Source organism: Hippocampus zosterae, chromosome 8, assembly GCF_025434085.1.
Source record: "Hippocampus zosterae strain Florida chromosome 8, ASM2543408v3, whole genome shotgun sequence".
Classification (NCBI taxonomy): domain Eukaryota; kingdom Metazoa; phylum Chordata; class Actinopteri; order Syngnathiformes; family Syngnathidae; genus Hippocampus; species Hippocampus zosterae.
In genome coordinates, this window is record NC_067458.1 from 17,414,295 (window position 1) to 17,438,058 (window position 23,764).

At 43.5% G+C, this 23,764-nt stretch overlaps 3 protein-coding genes across 13 annotated transcripts in view; all 3 read right to left on the reverse strand.

The window, feature by feature from the left end:
* Positions 1 to 120: 120 nt before the first annotated feature.
* Positions 121 to 6,314, reverse strand: mbd3b (methyl-CpG binding domain protein 3b). Of its 8 annotated transcripts, none has more exons than XM_052074869.1 (7): positions 6,178 to 6,252; positions 4,362 to 4,430; positions 3,022 to 3,181; positions 1,921 to 2,058; positions 1,750 to 1,840; positions 1,335 to 1,512; positions 121 to 1,002 (listed from the first exon to the last, which is right to left on the reverse strand). In XM_052074869.1, exons 1-7 carry the CDS (start codon positions 6,189 to 6,191, stop codon positions 852 to 854), a joined length of 801 nt encoding a protein of 266 aa, XP_051930829.1. In that variant the 5' UTR covers positions 6,192 to 6,252; the 3' UTR covers positions 121 to 851. The 8 variants fall into 8 exon arrangements, with proteins under 8 accessions (XP_051930829.1, XP_051930832.1, XP_051930830.1 ...); XM_052074872.1 differs by having other exon boundaries at positions 4,401 to 4,427; positions 6,178 to 6,206; XM_052074870.1 differs by having other exon boundaries at positions 4,362 to 4,427; positions 6,178 to 6,206.
* Positions 6,315 to 6,462: 148 nt separating this feature from the next.
* LOC127606485 (cytochrome b-c1 complex subunit 10-like) lies at positions 6,463 to 10,561 on the reverse strand. Of its 2 annotated transcripts, XR_007963795.1 has the most exons (4): positions 10,320 to 10,561; positions 9,176 to 9,315; positions 6,763 to 6,910; positions 6,463 to 6,643 (listed from the first exon to the last, which is right to left on the reverse strand). XR_007963795.1 is itself a non-coding variant. In XM_052074910.1 (3 exons), exons 1-2 carry the CDS (start codon positions 10,379 to 10,381, stop codon positions 9,195 to 9,197), a joined length of 183 nt encoding a protein of 60 aa, XP_051930870.1. In that variant the 5' UTR covers positions 10,382 to 10,544; the 3' UTR covers positions 6,463 to 6,643; positions 9,176 to 9,194. The 2 variants fall into 2 exon arrangements, 1 of the variants encoding a protein (XP_051930870.1); XM_052074910.1 differs by lacking the exon at positions 6,763 to 6,910 and having other exon boundaries at positions 10,320 to 10,544.
* A 1,463-nt stretch (positions 10,562 to 12,024) lies between these two features.
* Positions 12,025 to 23,764, reverse strand: part of tcf3b (transcription factor 3b) — a 29,596-nt gene continuing 17,856 nt past the window's right edge. For 2 of the 3 annotated variants that reach the window (XM_052074785.1, XM_052074787.1), the window contains 16 exons: positions 23,574 to 23,611; positions 22,317 to 22,449; positions 21,931 to 21,977; positions 18,691 to 18,790; positions 18,511 to 18,611; positions 18,261 to 18,354; positions 18,111 to 18,172; positions 17,900 to 17,975; positions 17,592 to 17,653; positions 17,281 to 17,478; positions 16,427 to 16,535; positions 16,180 to 16,327; positions 15,928 to 15,981; positions 15,302 to 15,537; positions 15,063 to 15,214; positions 12,025 to 14,852 (listed from right to left, as the gene is read on the reverse strand). In XM_052074785.1, the coding sequence (XP_051930745.1) occupies positions 15,069 to 15,214; positions 15,302 to 15,537; positions 15,928 to 15,981; positions 16,180 to 16,327; positions 16,427 to 16,535; positions 17,281 to 17,478; positions 17,592 to 17,653; positions 17,900 to 17,975; positions 18,111 to 18,172; positions 18,261 to 18,354; positions 18,511 to 18,611; positions 18,691 to 18,790; positions 21,931 to 21,977; positions 22,317 to 22,449; positions 23,574 to 23,611 (1,604 nt within the window). In that variant the 3' untranslated portion in view covers positions 12,025 to 14,852; positions 15,063 to 15,068. The remainder of the gene's footprint in view (positions 14,853 to 15,062; positions 15,215 to 15,301; positions 15,538 to 15,927; positions 15,982 to 16,179; positions 16,328 to 16,426; positions 16,536 to 17,280; positions 17,479 to 17,591; positions 17,654 to 17,899; positions 17,976 to 18,110; positions 18,173 to 18,260; positions 18,355 to 18,510; positions 18,612 to 18,690; positions 18,791 to 21,930; positions 21,978 to 22,316; positions 22,450 to 23,573; positions 23,612 to 23,764) is intronic. The other variant, XM_052074786.1, reaches the window with a different exon arrangement.

The window sequence follows — 23,764 nt, forward strand, 5'->3', positions numbered from 1 at the left end:
CTACCAGGCATGGTATTCTACCGAGCAACAACAAATCTAAACCCATGGTTATTGCACTAAATGTAAAAAAATAATTTCATAATTTCAAGTAACTATTAAATAAAAACAACAACAGTGGACTTCACGGCATAGTGACTTTTATTCAGCAATACAATCAACTTTTTCAGCATCTAGCCTGTTGATATTAACAGACAATTTCCAGCATGAATTATTAATATTTTTTTAAAAATTAAACAACAAAACAGCCTTTAAAAAACAAATGGAACATCATCCCATCAAATATTAGTTACAAACGGTATCAAACGTAATTTTGACACCAGTTGTATATGTGGCCACCATGACATTTGTTTAAAAAAAACACACAAGCACAAAATGGTGTACAAGCATGATGCCAACACTGATGACCGTGCGACAACTTTTAGTTCACCGCTGCCTCATTTTATGGTGCACACAGGGCACGGTTAAAATTTAAAATGGCAAAGAAATGCATCATCTTTACAATTTTCTTAAATTTTAGTAAGTACCCAAATATTTCATTGACACAACTGTCAAGGAGGAAAGAAAAAAAATAATTTGATGTAAAAACGTTCATCCAACACTGAATGTGACATTTCTTCTGTAAAAAGTTCTGGATTATGTCACTTCCTGTTTTGGTTAAGGGATCAATTTCACGTGTTGCTGCCCTCCAGTGGCCATAACGGACACCGCGGTTGAATTAGTCTGCTTATGTGAGGGGCGGAGACGCCGGGAAAGGCTCGTCAGGATAAAGGCAGGGCTTGTCCAATGTCCATGAAGAAGATGAAGACCTGGGAAAAAGATACAAGTTGCCGTCTGGGCTCGCGGCACTTGCGCTATACGCTCTCCATGTCTTCGCTGCCATTGCCTTCATCCTTGATGGAGTCGCCCTCGCCGGCCGCCGCTTCCTCTACATGCGCTAACATGTCAGCCATTAGTGCTTCCTCCAGACGCTTCCTCACACTGTATACCAGCTCCTCCTGCTTCCTGGGAGACAACAGCCCACAGAAAGTGTCAGCACATACAAATCCGATCCACGATTTTATGTCACCTTCATCCATACAGTGGTTATGGGTTAATTTGGTTTCCCCATTGAAATGAAATGAATCAATTCTAGCCCACTGAAGACACTTTTTCCCCTACATAACCTTATGTAAGGAAACAAACTGCTTACCCCCCCCCCCCCATCCTCCAAGTGTCTAAAGCTCGCTTGAGCTTAAAATACAATATAACTTGTACTATCGTTGACAATGATGAGCAACTTTTTACACTAGTGTGACGAGATTGTTCCAAGTACATAATTATGGTGACCGCCTAACCTGATGTCTTCATCGGTGACAATAAAGGCCTTGCAAAGCGGCTGCGTGGTATTGAGCCATACGCCGGGGTTCTTCTCCACGGCAGCCGACAGCTGTCCGGTGATGGGTGCGGCGCTGGTGTGGAGCGCACTGGCGATGGCCGACAAAAGTGTCTTGTCTGTGCAACCTGGTCCCACTCCTGTAGCAGCGCAGAAGTCGGGAAAGTGTCTAAACGTGTGCTTGAATAATCATTAAACTGTTTTGTTGATCCTTGTGGATTGCCCCCAGTCTTACACTGTAATTGCAAGCTATTGTGACATTTGCAACAAAAATGGATCATGTAAAAATCTGTACGAGTACAGAGCCTTGTGAAACAACAGCAGCGGATGTCAATGAAGTCTTGAGTTTACCACGAAGTTTCATTCAGTCCACAAACCTTGGAGACCTTTAGGCAGCTCCATCGTTTTCACCAGCTCTTCTGCAATGTCGTATGCACTCAGACCGCTTAGCTTCTTCTCCCAAAATAACTAGAAACACACAAAAAAAGTAAGTGAACTGCCCACATTGAACCTTGAAATGCTAATTCGGTCTTGCAAAAGACCTTCACCTGACGGGGCTGGTCAACGGCTTTCTGTGGATCTGTCTTGACTTTGTTGCTGGGATGGTTGGTAACCTTGGTAACGGGCTGCTTAAAGATGGAGGCTGTCTGTCTGACTGGAAGTGATGTGTTGAGGTCGGGTTTACCCTTAAAACAGTCGAGCAGAGAATCGTACGGGTTAAACCTCATGCAACATTTCCAATCGCAAATTTGGGTGGATGACGAGCATGAGGACCGGCCAAACCACGGACTCAATAATAGTGACATAAAATTAAACAGAAGTCTATTCGGTTTCCAGACAAGTTAATCTTTTCTCTTCTTTGTCTTTTCCAGCAGTCTGGATGCTCTGTGACACTGTGCTGCCTCTCACAGGTCAGTCTTGGTACTTACCAACACTAGGTTTTGAATAGTATCACCATGTCGTGTGGATATCGTTGTGTGTGGTGTGCTTGGTCATCTCCAGTACACATCACACACCATAAAGAGCATGAAGAACATACTCTGATTTCAAGGCTCAAAATAAACAGTTTCACATCTCAGTTTTTGCAGGCCCGAATCGCATTATGCGCCTCATTAAAAGAGTGAATAGTAAAATTGAGGGTCACAGATTTTTTTTCCCAATAACTGAACTGACGAGACGATCCTATAATTGCAAAATTCTGAATAATATTTGCATTTAAAATTGCTCCACTAAAAAATGTTTGACAAGAAAATACAGTTTGTTGCAATGTAAGACACAAAAACTGTTGATTATATTAAGAAGAAAACCAATTGCTCATGTGTTCTATTGTTATTTATTATTGCTTAATAAAGGCCTTGCTTCAGGTCTCTGGGATTAACATACAGTAAATTACACCTAAAAATTTGAATATCGCTCCTCAAAGTAAGTCCTTGACCAGCAAAATTGCCCCCCTCCCAAAAAAAAACGTATTTCAAGCATTGGATTTTTCAGTCATGTACGGAAGTTAAAAATGAATTATAGTGTTAAAAATTAGTGCATCCTTATGGGGCAACCTGCATTGGTAATGCAAACTAGGACTTGGTTTATTTTACCGGGAATGTGGCGGCTTTTGGCTTGCCGGACACAGGAAAGCTTCTGAGGTGGCTCACCTTGTTCTGGTTGTTGTTGTCGTAGCGCATCCGCTGGCGGTTCTTGTTCAGCTTGCTCATCAGCATCTTCCCTGTGCGGAAGTCGAATGAGCTCAGGTCCATCTGGTTGCCAAGGTAACGAGCCAGCTGAGGCTTGCTCCGGAACTTCTTGCCAGATGGACTAAGCACGGCAGAGAAGAAAAGCCATTAGGATCTTTGCAAAGATGACACGTCTTTACATTGAACATTCAAAGGCGGGAAGCGGCGAACGTACAGACACACGACATGCAACAAGCACAAACCTCTGAATGAATGGATTGAAACCCTGCACTCACAATGCATTTCAAAATTGTCATGTCACTTCTAATGGCCACTGCACATCACGTCCACTGATGTTTGTTTTTTTTTTGGCAGGGGCGGGGTGGCAAATGTTTAAAAAAAATAAAGATTGGCACTGGTTGTGGCTCCGCATGTGGGAGCGACAACTCACTATGTGTCTCAGGAAAGTTCCAGGACTGGTGTCTCAAAAAACAAACAAACAAATTGTTTTCCACATCAAAGCCTTAAGATCAGTATTGAACTTTGTCATCAGCTCCCTCACTCCACATGCTTAAATATACACACCTTCTGTGTCAGTTTGAAAAGCAATTAGAAGAGTGAATGACAATGAGACCTGAATGTTATCGCTCTTCGAGTATGTGCCAGAGAGTTAACACCAGAAGAGCCTTCAGTGGAAGAATCTGATGTCACCAAGGTCGAAGAAAGCAAGACAATTAAAGTTAAAATTCAGTAATGGGGTATTTGCAGTTAAATAATCAATTATAACGTATACAGAGAGGGTGTCCAGCATTTGCTCTGTCAGTGGGCAAGAAGATGAGAGTTGTGGCAGGACAACCCATGGCTGCTTGATCACAATGAGCATGAGCATCTGACAGATCCCGGCCAAGAAAAATGTCAGTGTGGTGTAGCAACTGCTCTACTGAACCTACGTGGCATTGTGTGACCTTTTTCCCCCTCTTTCTCAAACTCAAGGGAGTCATCAAGGGTCACCAGGATATCATCAAGATGGCTATGATAACAGCGCTGGGGAGAATTCCAGAATCCAGGAGTGCATGAAAAGACTGGCAAAGTGTTACAGTGCAGGGTATTATTTCCAAAGGGGAAGCTTGTGGTTTGCAATTGAACTACTGGATATCTTTTGGGACACCGGGTCTGGAACTTCTCTGACACACCTCGTAGGTTGAACATAAGAATTAAGACTGTACAATCGAACCTGACCGTGCACGTCACTCATGCACACGATGCGTCTTACATCACACAATACAGGATACAGAAGAGGTAAGACATGGTGTTGGGCCTACCACAAACTATACAACCGACCCGCCTCCCCCCTCTCTTGCCTCTGTTCCTCATCTGGCTCGTCTCCTCTGCTAAAGGAGAACACAATTCTGCCGTTGTTGGTTCACTTCAGGTGAAAGGATAGGGCGGGGTGGGGTGAGGAGCGTTAACCGACGTCAACTCAACGGGCATGTCGCTAGTCTTTATAGCCGCCGACGCAGACTTTACAGCCCGACTCCCCATCTAAACAAAGTAGTCCTGCCTGTATCCATCCGCGAACACGCTGCCACGCACACTCATAAGTTAAGAAGTCGAAGCACAGCTTGGATAAGTACCTAAAATAATAGACGTCGCTTTTTCCGGCGGACAAACCCGACTTTCTGGTCACTTCTTCCATTTTCCAGCCCTTGGGAAGAGCAGTACAATCCCACCTTTTCTTCTCCATTCTCGCGCACGAGTATTATCGAGTTAGCAGTTTTAGAAAAAAAAATTCTGTTGCTAGCCTAGCGTCGAACATAGCACGAACACGCGCCGAGCCACCGAACGCGAGCTGGCCCGGGCTAGTTCGGAAGCTAAGGTCTCCGTGTTCTTTGTAATCGCGCAGATCGCTCCGCCTCGGTCCTCGCGGCCACATCACTACCCCTCCTCTCGCCCGGCTCTCCGCGGGCCCCATCGAGGAGCTACATCCGCGAGGAAAACAAGAGAACACAAGCCGAGCCAAGGATGTTTCGGCTCCGGTATGAAGAAGGAAATTGACAGGAAACGAAAACATAACCGATTTCAAAACAAGAGCTAACTTGAAAAATAATCGCCCCAAACTATGTAACGTAGTAAAAAAATATGTGCTATAAAGATTCTGTCAAAAATGAACCGCGTTATAGAGGAGTTACTAAAGTTGGGGGAAAATGGTATGTGCAGCAAAACAATACAAAATAATATTTAATTGATTTTTGACTTATTTGTATCAAATTGTAAAACTGTAAAAAAAAATCTCATCTGCGCGTTTTGTAGTTACGATACCCAAAACTAAGGGGGTTTGGATAACGGATGGATAGAAATTCCACAATGCCGTACATTTTATTGTGAAACACATTTCCGGAAATACCACCATCACCATTGTTCACCTTGATGTTGGTGTCAGGTAGCTATAATGTTAACCGAAAGCAACAATAATGGTGTCTATTGCTCAAAATAGACGTAAATATTCACACTGAAGGCGCAGGGAAGACAAATCCCGCACGTTTACGGTCAAATAATTGCAACAAGTGTTGTTCAATATTACCGTTTCGATGCCCACCTCAGCTCTCAAGTTTCACGTCGGTTACATGAAATCGGAGAGCCATTTCACCACAATGCCGACCGTTGTCACTCTCCTTTTTTTCGCCTTCAAATTATGAATGAACAAAGCGGATCTTTTCGATCGGACGCGCACTGCATGTTTTGTTTTTTTGCAGGGCAAAAACAAATAGTGCATGAGCACCTTGAAAGAGGATGTCCGAGCTGGGGGGGAATTTGTTGAGCAGACTTATCAGATGCAGATCTGTCAAAATGGCACAATTTCGACGCGCCGTTGCGACTCAACGCTAATTGCAAACATGAAAAACATTTAACAGCGACATTGCAAAAGGTGCCAAACAGACGTGAGCGAACACACCGTTGCATTGCTACTTGCACATACAAACACGCAAAACGCGAACGCTCGTCGCCGTATCGATGATAAACATTGCTATTTACTGGTATTTCTTTCTGACTAAAGGTACATCAAGCACGTTCTACGACACCGAGTCCTTTGCGAAACGTTCACGGAGGCTTTAAACGGCTTGCACGTTGTGTACTTACTCGTTTTTATCCATCTTGAAGACACTGGTTTTGTTCCTCTCGCTGTATTAAATCCCGTCTGTCTGTCAGCCCCCTTCCCCTCCCCCTCGACCACTCCAGAAATTATCCACGCAAATTTCGCCGTCTGCTTGATAACGTGACTATTGTGTCGGAGGCGTGGGGGGGCGCTACCCTTATCAGCCTACCTATGTGACTGACAAAAAAAGTGGACGCATGTGAATGACATCTATATTTTTGTTCATGCACGAAGCTAGGCTTCGTAATGAATAAGAAGACTCACAATGGCACATTAAAAGATTTATTCATATTAAATAGTCATGGATCAAAACATTTTTTTAATTACACAGAATGCATCCTAACAAGTCCCTGCAGCACTTGGACATTATCATCATCATCCCATTTTTAAGTGGCCAAGTAGAAGCAAGTCCACTCTTGTCCACCCAGCCCACGGATATACGCTCTGCTCCTGCAAGGCACACATTAGCAACATTATACCATGTACAGACATACACACATAACTCTCCCATAAAGTGCCTTGGTGCGGTAAGACTGGTGAATAAAGTGGAATCAGTGAAATGTACATACCGTGTTTGTGCGTCCACTAAATCGGGACATAGAGTGGTGCCTTGAGATACGTGTGACCCAAAATTATGAGTTTTCTTGCGGCTCAAGGTCAATGCTAACAGCAATGATCGGATCGATCATTTACGTGGCTGTTATGTGAACACAACGGCTGCAGCAACACATGTAAATAGACAAAAGATCAGTACTTAGTCATACACTGTATTTATCTTCTGTGAAGAATGACAATGTGAATCCCACTTTGAGTTCTAGTCAGGACACGGCCCACTGGAATATGATTGGCTGCTGCATTCAGGCAGGGAAATAAGTATGTATGAATTGGGTTTTCACACCCCACCCCCAAAAATGGCCACACAAACACACCAGAATGAGCAGAACCACATGCATTGTATTCAATCAGAAAGTGTGACAAACACTGCTTAATACTTTTTAATTCTATTCAATGATGTCACCATGGTGTGTTTTGATTAGGTAGAACATTATAGAGGGCTATTCAACTCATCAAAAACATACAGCAACAATTTTTTTGTGGGTGGCAGGCCGGAATGGATTCATGGCATTTACACTGATTTCAGTGGGGATGTGTTTTATGTTTTTAGTCAAATTCAGCAAGAATTTCATTTGTATCTCAAGACACCACTGTGTTATAGAAAGTTTTGAATGGTATTGTTGGAATACAAATAGTTGGTTCTCCACAGTTCCTCCTCACCCACGAGGTGTGAAACTAAACAATAAATAAGTAGATACCAATCTGGTTAAATTAAGCAGTGATGGCTTTGTGTATGTGCCATTCATTTGCAGTCTGGACACAGATAGCTTCTCCAGAAGTCTCCCAACACACACCACAAAAAGTGGTTCAATTTGTTGCTCGTCACTTAGAGGGGGCAAAAAGTCGTTAAGAGGGGTCGGACAAAATGGACACGGTTGCTGTGCTACTGAAAACTCAAGTTGGCATTTTGCACGAAACAGAACTGTTCTCCCAAGACCAAATTATTTGAGCCAGAGGGTGACCTGTTGAGTTTAAGGGTCATGTACTTGTTTATCCTTTGTTTATTAAAAAAATAAAAAAATAAATATACATCCAATCTTTATCAAAGAGACCTGAAGCCGAAACCGTTTTTTATTTTTTTTAAATGCATGTCCCCTTTACCACAATCAGGACACCAAACAGAGTAGAAATTGTAATTATGGTCACGAATGTACGGCAGTATTTGAAAATACCAAAACATGGTGCTTCAAATCATTTATTTTTATTCATTTAAAATAATATTGGGAAGTAGATGTTTTTAGATGAAATTGTGATACATTTTTATTTTCAAGTTTTTGAACAAAACCTGGACCTTCAAAATAAAAGCATGCAGTACAATAACAGCTTCGCCACATTTTCTTGGGTTACATGGTGCCTTCTTTAAGCGTCAAGCAAAATCCAATAAGACAATTAAATAAGCCTCTACAGGGCCAAATATTGTGGTGAAAGTTACCATACGAGTGCTTTTATTGTGAAGGCCTGAGTTTGAGAGGCTGTCAACCCAATATTGCCCCAACTTGTCTGACTGTTCCAGGCAGTCCAAAGGAGGCTTGTAATTACCTGGACTACTCCGTGCCATTTGATGACCCCTTTTGACACATTTCGACAGGACACCCCAAGCATTTGATAAAGAGCGAGAAACAAGATGGAATAAAAAAAAAAGATGCCATGTTATTTTGTTAACGTATTCATTTCATAGTCATTTTTAAAATGTCCACACTGATTTTGTGTGTTCTTCTCCCTCTTGGCCTATTCCTCTCTTGCATTTATGATATTCATAAGACTCCTTCAGTAATTCGGATAGCTAAATAAATTAATGCATAAGATAGAGGTGGGTATTTTTTTCTGCCTCGAGGAACAGTTTAATTGGCATTCGCGCCATCATTTAGACATGTCACGGAAACTGCGAACAGACTACAACATACGCCACCAACATAAAGGCTAACTTCAAAATAAAAGTTTTTCAAATAATACTTTGACACCAATTTGACCCATAAGTAGGTTTTATTTTAAACGTGGCCCATGTAGTGGTGTGGCAGCGAGCTTGACTAACCTTCTCGACATTTTGGCTTACATTTTAGCACCACTACATCGGTGCTACTAACATCAACACAATGCCATCCCAAAATCATATTCAAATGCTGATTTAGGATGCCAAGAACTGTGTAAATATTGACATCTCGCAATATGCATGAATGGAATAAGGGGAGTACTGGCACTTATTTTGGTTGTGCGAAGAAAATAATAAAATTGAAATTTGAATTTATTAGTTGGGAACTCAAGTCCAATAAATTTCAGTGGCGGTGACAAGAACTAAAAATGTTTCGGCAGATGCGTAATCATCAAAATGGAAAATATATTTTTTTGTATGATTGATGAAACACTCACAATTGAATTGAAAAAGTCTTCAGTCATCCTTGCGGAACTTGCCCCTAATGTACGGCACGTAGTCAAGGACGACCCGCCAGTCTGTGAAGTAAACAAGCGTCACACCACCCACCGTCCCCCATGTCACCAAATTGGGTATCCTACATTAAAAACACAATCAAGAAAAAACATACATTTACATTTTTGGCTTTGTAGTTTGCAAAAGGAACGAGTTTAAGGAAATATCCACAAAATACAGTGATCCCTTGCCACTTCACGCTTCAAATTTTACCGCTTGAATATTTCACTCCCCCCACTCAATATCAATAAAATTAAAAAATACAGCTATATCGGCACCCATATTGCAGGAAGATGCATTGTTTCATGTTGATGCGGGGATAACTTTTTTGATTGCTGCCCAATGCGTCCAAGCTGTGTGAGAAATGGTTTATTCGCTGGTCAGAGATGGTAACATCAATAGGACCCACATTGCTTTCGCGGCGGCAGCTGGAGGGTGATTTTCAGCTTTGACACAAATTGTGGACCCTCCATCATTTAACGTGCCCAACAATCCCTGCTTTAGACTGTGTCAATCAAAACAGAATATTTATTTAAAGATATATCTCTTCAAAAGGTTAATTCAATGTTAAAGGTACTCCTCATGTTTGACAGTTGGTATAATAATAGGGAAATACTATATATATATATTATACATACACACACACACATATATATATATACATACATATACATTATATATAAGACACACACACACTGAGGAAGGCTATACGAAGCAGCAGTTTGTCTTGGCAGATGAATAAAAACACAAACCTTTCAAAACACATCTACCTTCCAATAAATCTGGCAAGGCACATTTAAGACAGTATATTAACGTCATATCGTTATAATTGTACAAAAACGCCGAATATCGAATTAGACAACGGCTTACATTATATCAAATAGTTTGTTCTCATTATGTTAGTTATTACGCTAATAAGCTCTATGGGCAAATTTAGGACAAATGTGACCGGGGACGCTGAGCTAAGTTAGCATACGTGGGTCACTTCGGACACAGCCCTGTTCACGTTTGTGTTGTCCCTCAACCCGAAGAACAAATACATCGCATCCAATACAACAGATCACTACGGTTATGGGTTATACGTACCACGTCCGTAAGATCGTGACGTTCTTAGCCCCGACAAATTTACTGAGTATTTGCTGGACCATCCTGACCTTCCTTGTAGTACAGTATTTCTTTACTCCACTGAAGATTTGGAAGGACCCCGAGCTGCCCCAGTTTGTGCCTGATTAAAATGTGCTCGTCTCTGCAGTCGTTTCAGGTCAACACTTGTTTGCTTGTACAAAAATAGAACTGATATGTTGCTTTCAAAGAGGTTAATGGAACTCTCAAAATTGTCCCAAAGTGTGATTTTGAGTGCGAGTGGCTGCCAACCAGTTCATGGTGCATACCCGTCAACTCATACGGTTTAGCCATAGTTCATATGGATTTTGTGGTGAATCTTACGTGTCGTATATGGCCCATCCATCCATCCATCCATCATCTACCGCTTATCCGGGGCCGGGTCGCGGGGGCAACAGCTTCAGCAGGGAAGCCCAGACTTCCCTCTCCCTAGCTACTTCTTCCAGCTCTCCCTGGGGGGTCCCGAGTCGTTCCCAGGCAAGCTGGGTGACATAGTCTCTCCAGCGTGTCCTGGGTCTTCCTCGGGGTCTCCTACCGGGGGGACATGAGCGGAACACCTCACCGGGGAGGCGCTCAGGAGGCATCCGAATCAGATGCCCAAGCCACCTCATCTGGCTCCTCTCGATGTGGAGAAGCGCTCGACTCTGAGCCCCTCCCGGATGACTGAGCTTCTCACCTTATCTCTAAGGGAGAGCCCGGACACCCTGCGGAGAAAACTCATTTCAGCCGCTTGTATCCGGGATCTCGTTCTTTCGGTCACGACCCATAGCTTGTGACCATAGGTGAGGGTTGGGACGTAGATCGACCGGTAAATTGAGAGCTTCGCCCTTTGGCTCAGCTCCTTCTTCACCACGACAGACCGATACAACGTCCGCATCACAGCAGACGTTGCACAGATCCGCCTGTCGATCTCCCGCTCCCTCCTACCCCCACTCGTGAACAAGACCCCAAGACACTTGAACTCCTCCACTTGGGGTAAGATCTCCTCCCCGACCCGGAGGGGGCACTCCACCCTTTTCCGACTGAGGACGTATATGGCCGTATCGCACAAATCATACGGATTCTGAACATTTGCGGGTTTTCTTTCTCACCTAACAGGTAGTTACGTTTGCTTTTGCCCAGAATTGTGCTAGTCTACTCGAATGCTTTAATTTCCAAAGTAAATATGAATGGATGCTGTAACTTCGAGCCGATGGGTAAGCATTTGGAGTTTGTGAAAAAAGTAACGCAGGAACACAACTCTGAACACAGTAAAATGATGATTAGACATTAACCAGACATTGTATTATGGAGCTCTACAATAAATATCATTGACAATTGTGTTTTTTCTGCCGTTATTTTGACATAGAAAATGCTTTGGTATGTTACAAGGATTTTTTTGCTCTTTATAAGGATTTTTTTTGGTAGTTTATACAGGTTGACGCTCCCGGAAAGTTGACAGGTATGAGGGTGCACCCCGCCTATTGACTGAAGACAGGCTCCAGCACGCCTGCGAACTTCGGAAGAATAAGTCTCGAAAATGGATGGTTTCAAGGAAATAAGACGAACTATTTTGTTTAAATACATACACATTGCAGAACTACAACAGTCCCTTTGTTATGTTTCCTTTATTTTCCTTTCAATGTACACAATTTTCAAAATCCAGACATAAGAAATAAGGTAGAATCTGTTAATAAAATGGAACATTTATTGCTACATTACTGTTATATACAGGACAGTTCTCAACTATTTTATATATATATTTTTTCTTTTTCAAGATTCAAGAGAGGCACTCTGGGACTTGGGGTGACCTGCCGGAGCCAGTCATGTCGTTGCTCCAGAAAAATGCCAAGGGGCTGTCTTGTGTGTCTTTTAATAAAACTCAAAAGTAAGGCAAATAAATGAAACTAAGTAACGGCTTATACTAAATGTAGTCCAAACATGACCATATCCAGTCAATCGGAGGCCGCGTTGCCATTTTCCTACGGTCTCCTTGTAAGATTTTTATCTTGAAACATCAAATGTAAATTAGCCTGTTGATTTTAAAATAATTCCAAGATGATAGTCCCCTCCTCCCCCACAGAAAGTTCAACAAAGAGATTAAAACGGCAGTGATTGTTCAGAGTCAGTGCAGTGATGTGCACAATGATACAGAAAATGCTGGAAGCTTCTAAATAGCTACTTTAAAAAAACGCCCCATGTTGAAAAGCATGCTAGTGTGTGTCAAAAGTTAACATCAGTTCAGAAAAACTTTGGACCCATAAAACAGCAGTTTGGACAAATGGACTCCAGTTAGAAAACAACAATAATAAAACAAGATCTATGTAACATTTATTTTATTTTAACTAGACACAGTGAAAGAAAAAAATATTTTATATGACTTTAAACTTCTTCCTGAAAAATTGAAAAAAGCATTTAGGAGAAGGGAGGGTGGGGAATGAACAAGTACCTCTTTAATCTCCATAATAAATGAAATGATATGGTTGACAAACGTAAATGAAAAATACAAGTTCAGGCACTGATAAGGTATCACTCTCCCTTTATGACATCGTTAAGTCTTGAGGATGAAAAGGCCACACTGTTGATTTGTATAGGTCTTTTTCTTCATCATGTACACAAAAAAAAAAAAACAATCGAAAAACTAACACAAAACGCTCTACCTGCCATTTGTCGGTAGGAAACATTAACATGACATGACATGGGAATAACGTCACAATAACACTGATTTGTTCTCTGTTAAGCCATCACCTCGCCCCAAAATGGCCGACATTAGCCTCCAACAGACGTGTGTTGCAGTGGGGAAGGGTGAAATGAAAAACAAAATTCATCGACACATGAAGGTGATCCACATTAAGTATGGTGGCTACATTCAAAGAAACAGTTGCATAATTGCTGTTCACCCAAAACGACTCCACATTTATCCTCAGTGCCCCCCAAAATCGGTAAAGAAAGAATTCATCCAAGTAGCCTTCTTCAACTCAAGCAGGAATTAAAACCTTCAACTGCCTTTCCTCTGCCGGCCTGCTTCAACGTGTAACCAACATCCCCTCGTAAAGTTCATCTACAATACACTCTAAACTTCAAACTAATATTGCCATTTATGTAAAAAAATCTACAATGTATAGACTAACAAAAAATATATATTTTTATATATATTTAACTTTTTGAAAAATGAAACGCATCAAAGAGCAACGCACGGAGTTAATGTACACGTCACACTTCGCTCGCTCGGAGAGGAAGAGGGCGAGGGGGCGCTAATGCAGTGGGAATGCTCGTTTCTGGAAAAAGCCTCCATGGCGCCCAAAATGTCTGACCAAAGTTCTCTCCATTAAAAAAAAAAGAAAGAAAAAAGAGGACTTCTTGCTTTTTTCCAGAGTATCAAACTGGGTTTGGGGGGGGGGGGCAAATAAACCATAGCCCTCAAGTATGCTGGCATTGTCGGTGAGCCATTTCAAAGAAGCGCCTGCCTCTCCATGAGCGCTCTAAAATGGCTTCTTTTGTTTTTCCACCCAACTGGACGCTTTACACAACTGTGCTTTGTCTTGTTTGCGTGTGCGCTTTAGCTGCAAAGCAGTAGAGACACCTGAAGTCACGACAACCTCTTTAGCATTTGAATTTGCTGTCCAAAAAAGGAGAAAGATGAGGAAGAACTGTTGAGTGGTGACAATTCATATGCTTCCTGGAATTAAGAGTCCTCAAATCCAGTGTGTCCAGATGCCTTGTGGGATATGAACGGTCCTTGCTGAAGAACCCTGCACTTGAACTGTCCAGAAATGGCCAACTTGCACTTTATGGCCTCATCAAACAATTGTTGATTAAAAAAAAAAAGTCACTGAATTTAGGCAATTCAACTATGGGCTGGGTTACATAACATATGTAAGACTGTACCATCACACTGGGAATGACATACATTAAAAATAATTGCTCATACACATAAGCAATCCCTCACAATAAATGTTCCTCACATGTAAACCAATTTGCTGAAATGGCAAATAGAAAACATGGTGTAACATTGAGGCACAAATCCATGATTCAATTTTTTTTTCTTCCCTTCTCTTGTTCACCAGAATAGCTCTCGGCAGTGTGTCAAAAGTCCTAAATTGTGGCAGGACAAGAAAAAAAAAAGAATTCTGGTGTTCAATCGTATCATGGAAACCCAAATTTTTTCTGTACAGATATATAGATATATAGATACATATCAATATACATAGATACATACAGATATATCTATATATATCTATATGTGTATATATATATATAGATACATACATCTATATATCTATCTATATATATATATAAAAAATGTTCTTCACATTTGAGCTTGTAGTCATGGTTGGGAGTGTGACAAACAGGCTGTGTCCATTTTGGCAGTTTGCATGAATGTGTGTGTGTCTTGAAACTTGACTGGACAATAGACAGACATGTCCACATATGCACACGCACAAGCGCAGAGAGTTAATGGGTGGAAGAAATCTGTTAAGGCCACATCCTCCGAGAGCAAAGGAAACACCGCCACATCTGAAAGAAAGAAAAAAAAGCATTAAACAAGCCACGCTGAAGACAGCACTACCTAAATTGCCACACAATTCAGAATCAGGGCACATTTCCACTTGAGTAAGCATCCAAAGGATTTTTTTTTAAATGGCTATTTTGTATATGTGTAAAATGCATCCCAGAATGTGTTGGCCATTAAAGGTATGATACTGAAAATTAACAGTTAAATCCTACCTGGTGTTACATGTGACCAACTGGATTGTGGCCATCTCCTCCAATATTTGGGTGGCCTCCTGAGAGCTGCATGGGTGCATCACCCACCACCCCAGACACCTTTTCCTCCTCACGGCGCTTTAAACATGCCGCCTTGGGGTTGAGGTTACGCTCTGAGCAAAAGAGAAAAAAAATGGCGCATTAGCGATGGATTCAATGAAACAAACAAAAACAAAATTCCAAGGGTCATGGAAACTAACCTCTGACTTGTTGTTCTAAATTAAGTATGACGTTGACGGCTTGATGCAGGATGAGAAGTTTGGTCTGAGGTTTGTCGTGGCTGAGATGTAGCTGGCACATCCTCCCGAGCTCCTTGAATGCCTCGTTGATGTCCCGTACTCGCAGGCGCTCGCGGGCGTTGTTGGCCACTCGCCGTTCTCGCTCACGCTCCATTTTCACCTCGGGCGGGAGGTCTTCATCGTCTTCATTGTCCTGACTGGAAGGAGATGGCGAAGTCAAGGCGCTGAACGTTTCAACAAAACAAAGAATTACGCATTTTGCACCGATTTCCAGATTAGGCACCCGGTGAAGCAGTGCAGATTACAGCAACACACATTGGACAAATTTAAGAGTTCATCTGAAACGCTATAATTTACAAATCAACTTCAAATTAAAAAAAAAAGGCGACAACACGTTTCATAATCTCTAATCCAATGAGATTAAAATGTCTCGTTCATCATACAGTGCGAGCCGAAAGATGGGCGTTTCATGTTTAAGCAGCTTCAGAGACTACAACGAGACAGCAGCCGTACGAGTGCGCTTTGCATGGACGTGAGGAAGGAGCCCACAAAGCACAAAAAAGGGATTTTCTACTTGAGAAACTTACTCATCTTTCGGGTCTGAAAGGCTAGAGAGCATCTGGAGGGTCAACGCCTCCTTTCTGAAAATTGTGACATAAAGGGAAGGGGGTATGTCAACAGCATTAAACGGCTAACATTGCCAATGAGGGCGACACAGGATTTGATTTAAATGACTCACGACGCCCTTTATGAGAGACGGATAGGAGGAACTTTTAGATTGTTTAAAAAAAAATCCATCTTATTTCTGAAACGAGCGTGAACGCGGGATAACCACCTACCTTGTTCGACTGCGTGCTGCTTTGGACTCTTTCTTTTCATCGTCGGATTTGTCTGCCGTGGACGAATTTTCATCCTCCTCCTTATCTTCTCTTTTGATGTCCGAGCTGCTGGAGGAGTGTGTGGAGCGCGTGATCCCAGAAGGAAGACCTGTGGCGAACAAACACAAACGCACGAGTGTTGATGGGCATAGGCCCTCGAGCTGCATCATTTTTTGCGACCAAGTAATGTAGCTTGTGCCCAACTCACTGCTGAAGCCTTCTGGCTGGCCAACTGACGGTGTGGACCCGGACGCATGATGACCGTGCAGAAGCGTGCTGCTAGGCGGAAGGCCAGTGGGCTCATCTTGTTTCCCTCCCTGTTTGACAGATAAGACAATGGGCAGCAATCTTTAATTGTGTTAGGTGCAGAAAACATGTACGCTGACACATGTGCCACTTTTCCACTGTACAGAACAGTTCCCGATCTGGCCAATGCCAGCGACACAAACCCAATTTGGACGCCAACTTGGAATGCGCTGTAGACTACCACGACTAAATGATGCAAAAACTGTAGCAAAGTCACAATTACAGTCAGTATACCGTATGTTAAGAAAAAAAACTTAGAGCATACGTTTTTATGTTGTCTGACAATACATTCTTACACCACTGCTTCTTCTGTAGGTACTGTTTGGAGACATACTTTGTTGATGCATCTAATCTGAGGACCTGGTTTAGCTCAGCTCATCTTGCACGGTTTTCTACGTCAATATGTGATGTGATATGATGTAAGATTGTACAAGTCCCATTTGCTTGCAGTGTGGCAACAGGCCATCAGATGGCATAAGTCACTAGATCATTCCTTGACCCTTTTGAAACGACACTGACAAGATTTCTATTAGGAGGATACAAACTGCAAAATACGCTGCAACTGGTCCTTGTAGGAGCTCCAACAGACTATTTCTTCAGCAACTAGCTCATCTGAATCTACACTATGTGGCACAGAGAGATTTCCCTTAAAACCAAACTTTTTACTACATCTCAACATTATGCATGTGATAAACTATGGATTTTCCTAGTCATGTCAAGATACACCTCAATGGGAAAAGCCAGTAGGTGTCTCACCATAGCAGGATGTCTGTTGCTGAGAGCGAGGCTGGCATTTGGGAAAGCTGGAGAAAGGGATCCAAGACCCCCGTTGTGTACTGCTGACAGAAGGCTGTGTATGTCAGGGTGGGCACCATCTAAGCCGGGCCCTTGACCTACAGCGTGGTTCCGGAGCACATGGATGGCCTCCTCCAAACGGTCCTCCATCTTACTCTGCTACAAAAATACATGGAGGATATAGTGTGTTCTGAATTTGTTGTGCCCATTTTTAAAAAAATGTTAAACCTGGGGGGGGATGGGGGGCGTACTGATATGAAACATCTAATTACCAGTGCATGTGGTTGCCCTTCAAAACTGGGCGTGGTTGGTCTTTGCCACTGGGACTGAGCCCCTGCACAGAGAAACATTTGGACAATGAAAAGTAGCCATATTTGATGTTACACCAGGGGGAGCTGTTGAGGTATATCTGATAAACAACATTTTGCGTTGCCAGGATCTCGAACAATTATTCTTAGCGCCCCAAACAACCGTCCGCATATTCAGAATTTATGAATCACAGTAAAGGAAACATTCATGTGGGCTTGAAGATACTTCAAGTACAACATGATTACTTTATGTAATGAGAGTTACACTTCACCTGCAATAGCTTGAGGAGACCCTGGAGTAGACGGAGCTGAAGAGAAGTTATTACTGTTGTGGTCCGACGGATAAATCTGTAGTAATATATTTTAACAAAAAAACAACTTTATATATATATGATTTTCAGAGGCATGAGTTAAAGTCAACTTTCACTCGTTACATTCAAAGTGGAATATATTATATCAATATTAGCGAAATGCTCAGCTTACCGAGGCAAGAGCCTTTCCAATTTCGTCTCCAGAACTGCCTGCCGTTGTGGCTCGAGTGCCTGCTACAACAAATACAAGCGAGTCAGGTGATCTGTTTGAAAGCCCCAATAAAACACTCATTTTAAAAAAAAAACATAATTTGTTCCTTACCCATGATGGCCTCCCCATTGATGGTAGGCGTGTGGTTGTAGGTGGTGGGGGCGGCGTGGAAACCATTAACTTCGCTGCTGTGCAGTGGATAATTCTGTGTGCACATATGCATGGGAAAGCCTATATTAGACCCCCCCTATATGGCATCAACAATCATCTCCCAAAAATTGACTGTATATGCGACAGCATTGCTCAGAAGCAACAGTTTAATCTTGTGGAAAATAGAATGTAGAAATGAAGGTCTACCAACCATCCTGTCTTGGGGGTTCAGTGATGAAAAGGAGCCTGGTGGTCCAATGTGAGGGGAGTTGCCCAGCATGGCCGAGTAGCCGGTCGATGACCAAAGGTCTTCTAGCGAGCGGCACAAAATAATTCAGCGTTGTGATGCAAGATACTAGATCACCAAAAGGAATGTGAAGTGAGTTACTACCTTGCATGTAGAAAGAGCCCGGGTAGACCGCACCGGGCTTACCGCCAGGATAACCTCCATTGTCTCTAGCATATTCGTCACCAGATGTGGACGCATACACCTAAAAGAGCAGAGAGAGAAGTAACGTGAGCCTCAGCTTTTACTATTTGGACTCCACACAGTAACACTAAGCTTCAAAGAGCCACAAGATGGCGAGAGGGAGTCTGCGCACAGGCTCCTCGCCTTTGGAGGAAAACACAGCGGCCATGGCACGCTGGGCACGGCTAAGGCTCAGATCCCGGTGCACAGCGAGTGCTTCCTCTTCCTCCCAGGACCCCAGTGACATCACACAGGCTGGCCAGCAGCCCTCCCAGAGTAAGACACGCACACACACACACACGCACATACCATGTGTGTGCCACATAAAGAGCCAAGGCACAGACCAAAGCAAGCACACGCCCGACATTCTCTGAAACTAGCGCCATCACTTTTTCTGTAACGGTTGACTTCTAGAGGGGCTCGCAACTGACAACCGCGGCGAGACCCGACTACAGTTCTTTACAAAACTGCCTTGCAGAGCTCCTTGGCACTCCATCTCCACAGATTGAAGACAGACCCGAGGAATGCCCAATTTTTCCAGATTCATCGCTGACCTCTCAGTCTGTTCTCCCACAATCCTCCAATTCTGTTGCAAATGGCAGAATACAGGAAGAGAAGAAGAATGGTGGCTATGATGCAAAGAATGCTAATCCAGAGAAGGGATTTTTTTTCTGTAATTTGATTTAACAGGGAGAAGTGAAAAGGGAATGGAGAGATGCACTTCTAATTACAGAGCCATCTGCCTGTTCCTGGACCACATCCAACTCCACAGGCAGCTGGGCTGAGGAGAAGGAGCGAGGGGAGGGAGGGAGAGCGATGGGGGCTGGGATCCAGTCAGAAAGAGAGACTGCAGTGGGTAAAGTGGGGGGGTTGAAGAAGCAGAGGGACGATTGGGGGGGACCCTGACGATTTATGAAATGGGTAGATAGATAAGGGGTGTTGAGGGAGGGGGCCGATAGAAGGTAATCTAAATGACTTAAAGCTTGATACGGCCAGGGGAGTGTGAAGGAAACGGGGGATTTAACATGATCGCTGTTAATTCAGGGGGAAAAAAAACATGACTGAGATGGCTTCATTTAACAATGGGCTTTGAGTTCTTCTTTCACGGGGAACAATGTCATGTGAATCCTGTTGCTCAAGATGGAAACAGAACGACACAGTGACTGGTTTGATGCGGCGTAACTATATTCTCATGAAGAAAAAGGATTCCGAGGCGCTAAAATCCTCAACCAATAGAACCTTAATGCAATTCAGAGTACGACCGCACAAAGGGGTGTCTGCGAGGAAAACACTGGTGGGAGTAGATTCAGATTAACGTCCAACGAAACTCAAAGTGCTTTATTCTTCCACTGCCCAGGGCATTGTGGTTCGTTTAATGGACAACAGGGATAAGCTACTTCACTTTGCTTCGAGGAAGTAAAAGAACTCACATGAAGCATGAATGGTCTTAACGGGGAATGCGTTTCCTAATTTGCTAAATCGAAGCACAAAAGGAGTTGGCAACGGATGTCCAGCCGAGGCAGGAATGGAGGCAATTCGGGAGCACAGGATCATCACTGACAGTCATTAATCTGGGCTCAGACACGGGGGGCTAAGAGGCCTCGCAAGCACCGTGCCTCACAACTGGGTCACTCACCGGGGGGAGGCCCACCCAGGCCATCATGTGCTGAAGCATAGGCGCGGGTTGACTAAGGCGGGGTGGTGGTGGGTTCACGCACATCTCATCATTTGCGATGAAACCACGTGGCCATCGGTCACACCGCAAGAGAATGTGGTTCAGACAGCGAGAATACAGAGTGGCGGGGGAGAGGGGGGTTGCGTCGAGTTCGCACGCGCTCTGTGTGTGATACGGACGCAGAGGAGAACCAAGTGCCTACATGCGGCAGTTTTCAGCAGCCACTTCAAACCGCCAGCACCCGCAGGTGGACTAACTGGGACACAAAAGTTCATGCACTCTGTTGGGACATTAAAATTGCAATTTGCCATTAATCCATCTGATGCACTCCTGCTCTTATCAATCTAGTTGAGGTTGCACCAACTCCATCTCACAGAAACAACAAGAGACCGAATCCAGACTGTTTACGCTACATTTAAACTCATGCCACATTATGCATCCATGGCTATGCAATTTGTGACCTGGCCAACCAGAAAAATCCGCTTCCGACTCGCTCTGACAAAACAAGCGAAGCCATTTCTCATGTAACCTCACAATAAAACGTGAGCAAAACCACAGTATTCGGTACACTTGCACATTCTTGTTATATCCAATCTGGATCAAATCCATAACTGGGATCCTTTTTGATGGGGAATGTCAGAGAGGTGTTCACAATAAGTTCATTATTATGATCTGCAAATTAGGCCGAAGTGCATTCGTTTCATCATCTCACCTTGCTAAATAGGCTAAGCAAATCAAAAACACCTTGCATGAGTTTTCTGTATGTATGTACATGTGCGCACGCACGCACGCACACTAGTGAGAGGCAAGAAAAACATTTGCTAGATTGAGCACAGTGAAACATGTGATTGGAGACAAAAGTAGCATTCCCGCGGTGCTGAAAATGAACTAGAGTAGATGAAGCGGTGCGACGAGGCCTCATAGTAATTAGCACACAAGACTAAACTCGGTCTATAAAAAGGGGAGTGACGTGGGCAACTGCAGATTCGCTGACTATATAGTCCAACATGTAAAGATGACTTGCATTTCCAACTATGTGTGCCGCGTCACATCCCACCACCATCAGCTGCCGGAAATTCTGGGCGTGCTAAAAAAATCTGCTACAGTGACCCTTTGTGCGGCTTGGACCCGACATCAAGAATTAACGGCACACCGAAAGAATAAAAGCAACAATTCAATAAACATTTTAGGCCCGACGCTGCGATGAAAAGTGCGGGAAGAGTGAACGGGTGGTAGAAGTTGAGCTTGATACATGTTGATGTCAGCTCACTGTGGGTCTTTACCCCGTCTGTCACAGAAGTGCTCAAGCGGAGCGGGGAAAGCATTGCATGCGTCGATGCGTGTGGAAAGCGAGTGAGGGAGAGCAAGAAGTGTGTGTGTGTGTGTGTGTGTGTGTGTGTGTGTGTGTGTGTGTGTGTGTGTGTGTGTGTGTGTGTGTGTGTGTGTAGAAAGAGTGAGAGACCAATGAGAGGAAAGAAAGGTCTCACCGAGGAAGGAAGGCCAGGGGGTTTCCGAATCTTCTTTGGCTGAGAGTCTGCATGCAAACAGAGGTAACAAAGAAAAAGGTAAAAGTGAGACAATAAACAAGCATCAAGGTAAACACAGGTGCCTTATCTTCGAGGGCCTGCTACAGTTGTAAGAGAACACAATTGCAGTGTTTTGGCGTGTGCCAAGGTTTGTGTGTGTGTGTTGAGTGACAGAAAATATTTTGGCAGGCATTCGATGGAGCATGGCATCGAGTGTTTTTTTTGGGTTGTTTTTTTTTTGTAGAGCAAGTATTTTAATTCAAAGAAGTGAGTACAATGATGGAATTTGGCATCGGACTCACAAAGAGATTTTTATGATGCGATCCGTTCCTTTGTATGTGTCTTACCCAAGCCTCCATCGGGTGGCCTCCTCCGCGGATTGTTTGGGTAGGGTTGGTAAAATTGGGAGCCTGATTTCAGGCCTGAGGGGGACATGGCATCTGGGCTGGGCATTGCAATTTCACTTGGAAGGAAACCAGGCTGCAAACACACAAAAAGTGAGGTTACACTGAAGATGTAAGAATGCAGCCTGCACATAAAGCTTTCCTGATGATGTGATGTCAAGTGTTCCGATTATGCCGCTCTGACATAAAAGTGGTCGGCCACTATTGGTCGTTGAGTAATAAAGCATTTTTTAAATTCCGGCTAAAATAAATGGGCAAGCTAATCTTAGCTTTTTTTTTTTTTGCTGTTGCATTACTCTACTCAACTTTATTATATCCACACAATAAAACACTGATAACAAAACACTAGAGGGGCTTGCCTATCGTTCAACAGGAGGTCATTACAAAGGGAGGGAGTGGCAACGGAAAAACCTTGAACCCCTCGGAGGCTGAGACTGGGTGCAACAGTATGAAACCTGAAAGTCTCCGGGTCATTTTTTGTTTGCAATTCATTGTGTTTCCTAACCGGAGCTAACAGCCACATGGTGAGAAATAAATACAGGAGACCCCCATTCTTCTCCACTGTTGCTCTCCAACAGGTGTTTTTTGCCGACAGGGTACAAGTCAAAGTAGTACATTCAGTGTGACGGTTTAGGGTGGAACACAAAACATGACTTTGGACTGAGTTATTGACAGAGAATTAAAAACAGTAATATCCCATGTATTGTTCTGTCGTGCTGCGACGCCGCTATTCCCATCACGTCCATCCATCCATCCATCCATCCACCCATTTTCCGATCCGCTTTCTCCTCACACGGTTCGCCTATCCCAGCCGTCTTCGGGCAGTAGGCTGGGGACACCCTGAACCGGTCGCCAGCCAATCGCAGGGAACACGCAGAGACGAACATCCATTTGCACTCACATTCATACCTCGGGACAATTGCGAGTGTTCAATCAGCCTGCCAGGCATGTTTTTGGAATGTGGGAGGAAACCGGAGGACCCAGAGAAAACCAACGCAAGCCCGGGGGAGAACATGCAAACTCCACACAGGAAGGCCAGAGCTGGGATCGAACCCATGACTTATGCACTGTGAGGTCGACGCGCTAACCACCGGACCGCAGTTCCTATCAAGTCTACACACCAAATTCAAAACAAGTGACGTCAAATCATACTGAACCACCGCACTAGGCTGAAATGTAGCTTTAAGATGCACAACTTACCTGGTTTGCAAAGGGGTATGATGGCCGCTCATTTTTACCTGAAAGATCAATTGGTACATCAATGTGCAATAACAACACACATGCCAAAGGAAAGAATTTGCGGCCAATCTAATTAAAAGGTGTTTTGTTTTGTTTGGTTTTGTTTCTAGAACAAAGTTCAGAGATGCCTTCCCCTTCTTTTAGTAGGCTGG

Coding starts and splice junctions, on each gene's coding strand:
- LOC127606485 (XM_052074910.1), bottom strand. CDS start 10,381: ATGGTCCAGCAAATACTCAGTAAATTTGTCGGGGCTAAGAACGTCACG. Junction 9,316..10,319: donor GTCACGATCTTACGGACGTG/GTACGTATAACC, acceptor TTTTTAATGTAG/GATACCCAATTTGGTGACAT.
- mbd3b (XM_052074866.1), bottom strand. CDS start 4,783: ATGGAGAAGAAAAGGTGGGATTGTACTGCTCTTCCCAAGGGCTGGAAA. Junction 1,841..1,920: donor CCGTTGACCAGCCCCGTCAG/GTGAAGGTCTTT, acceptor GTGTGTTTCTAG/TTATTTTGGGAGAAGAAGCT. Junction 1,003..1,334: donor GTCACCGATGAAGACATCAG/GTTAGGCGGTCA, acceptor GTTGTCTCCCAG/GAAGCAGGAGGAGCTGGTAT.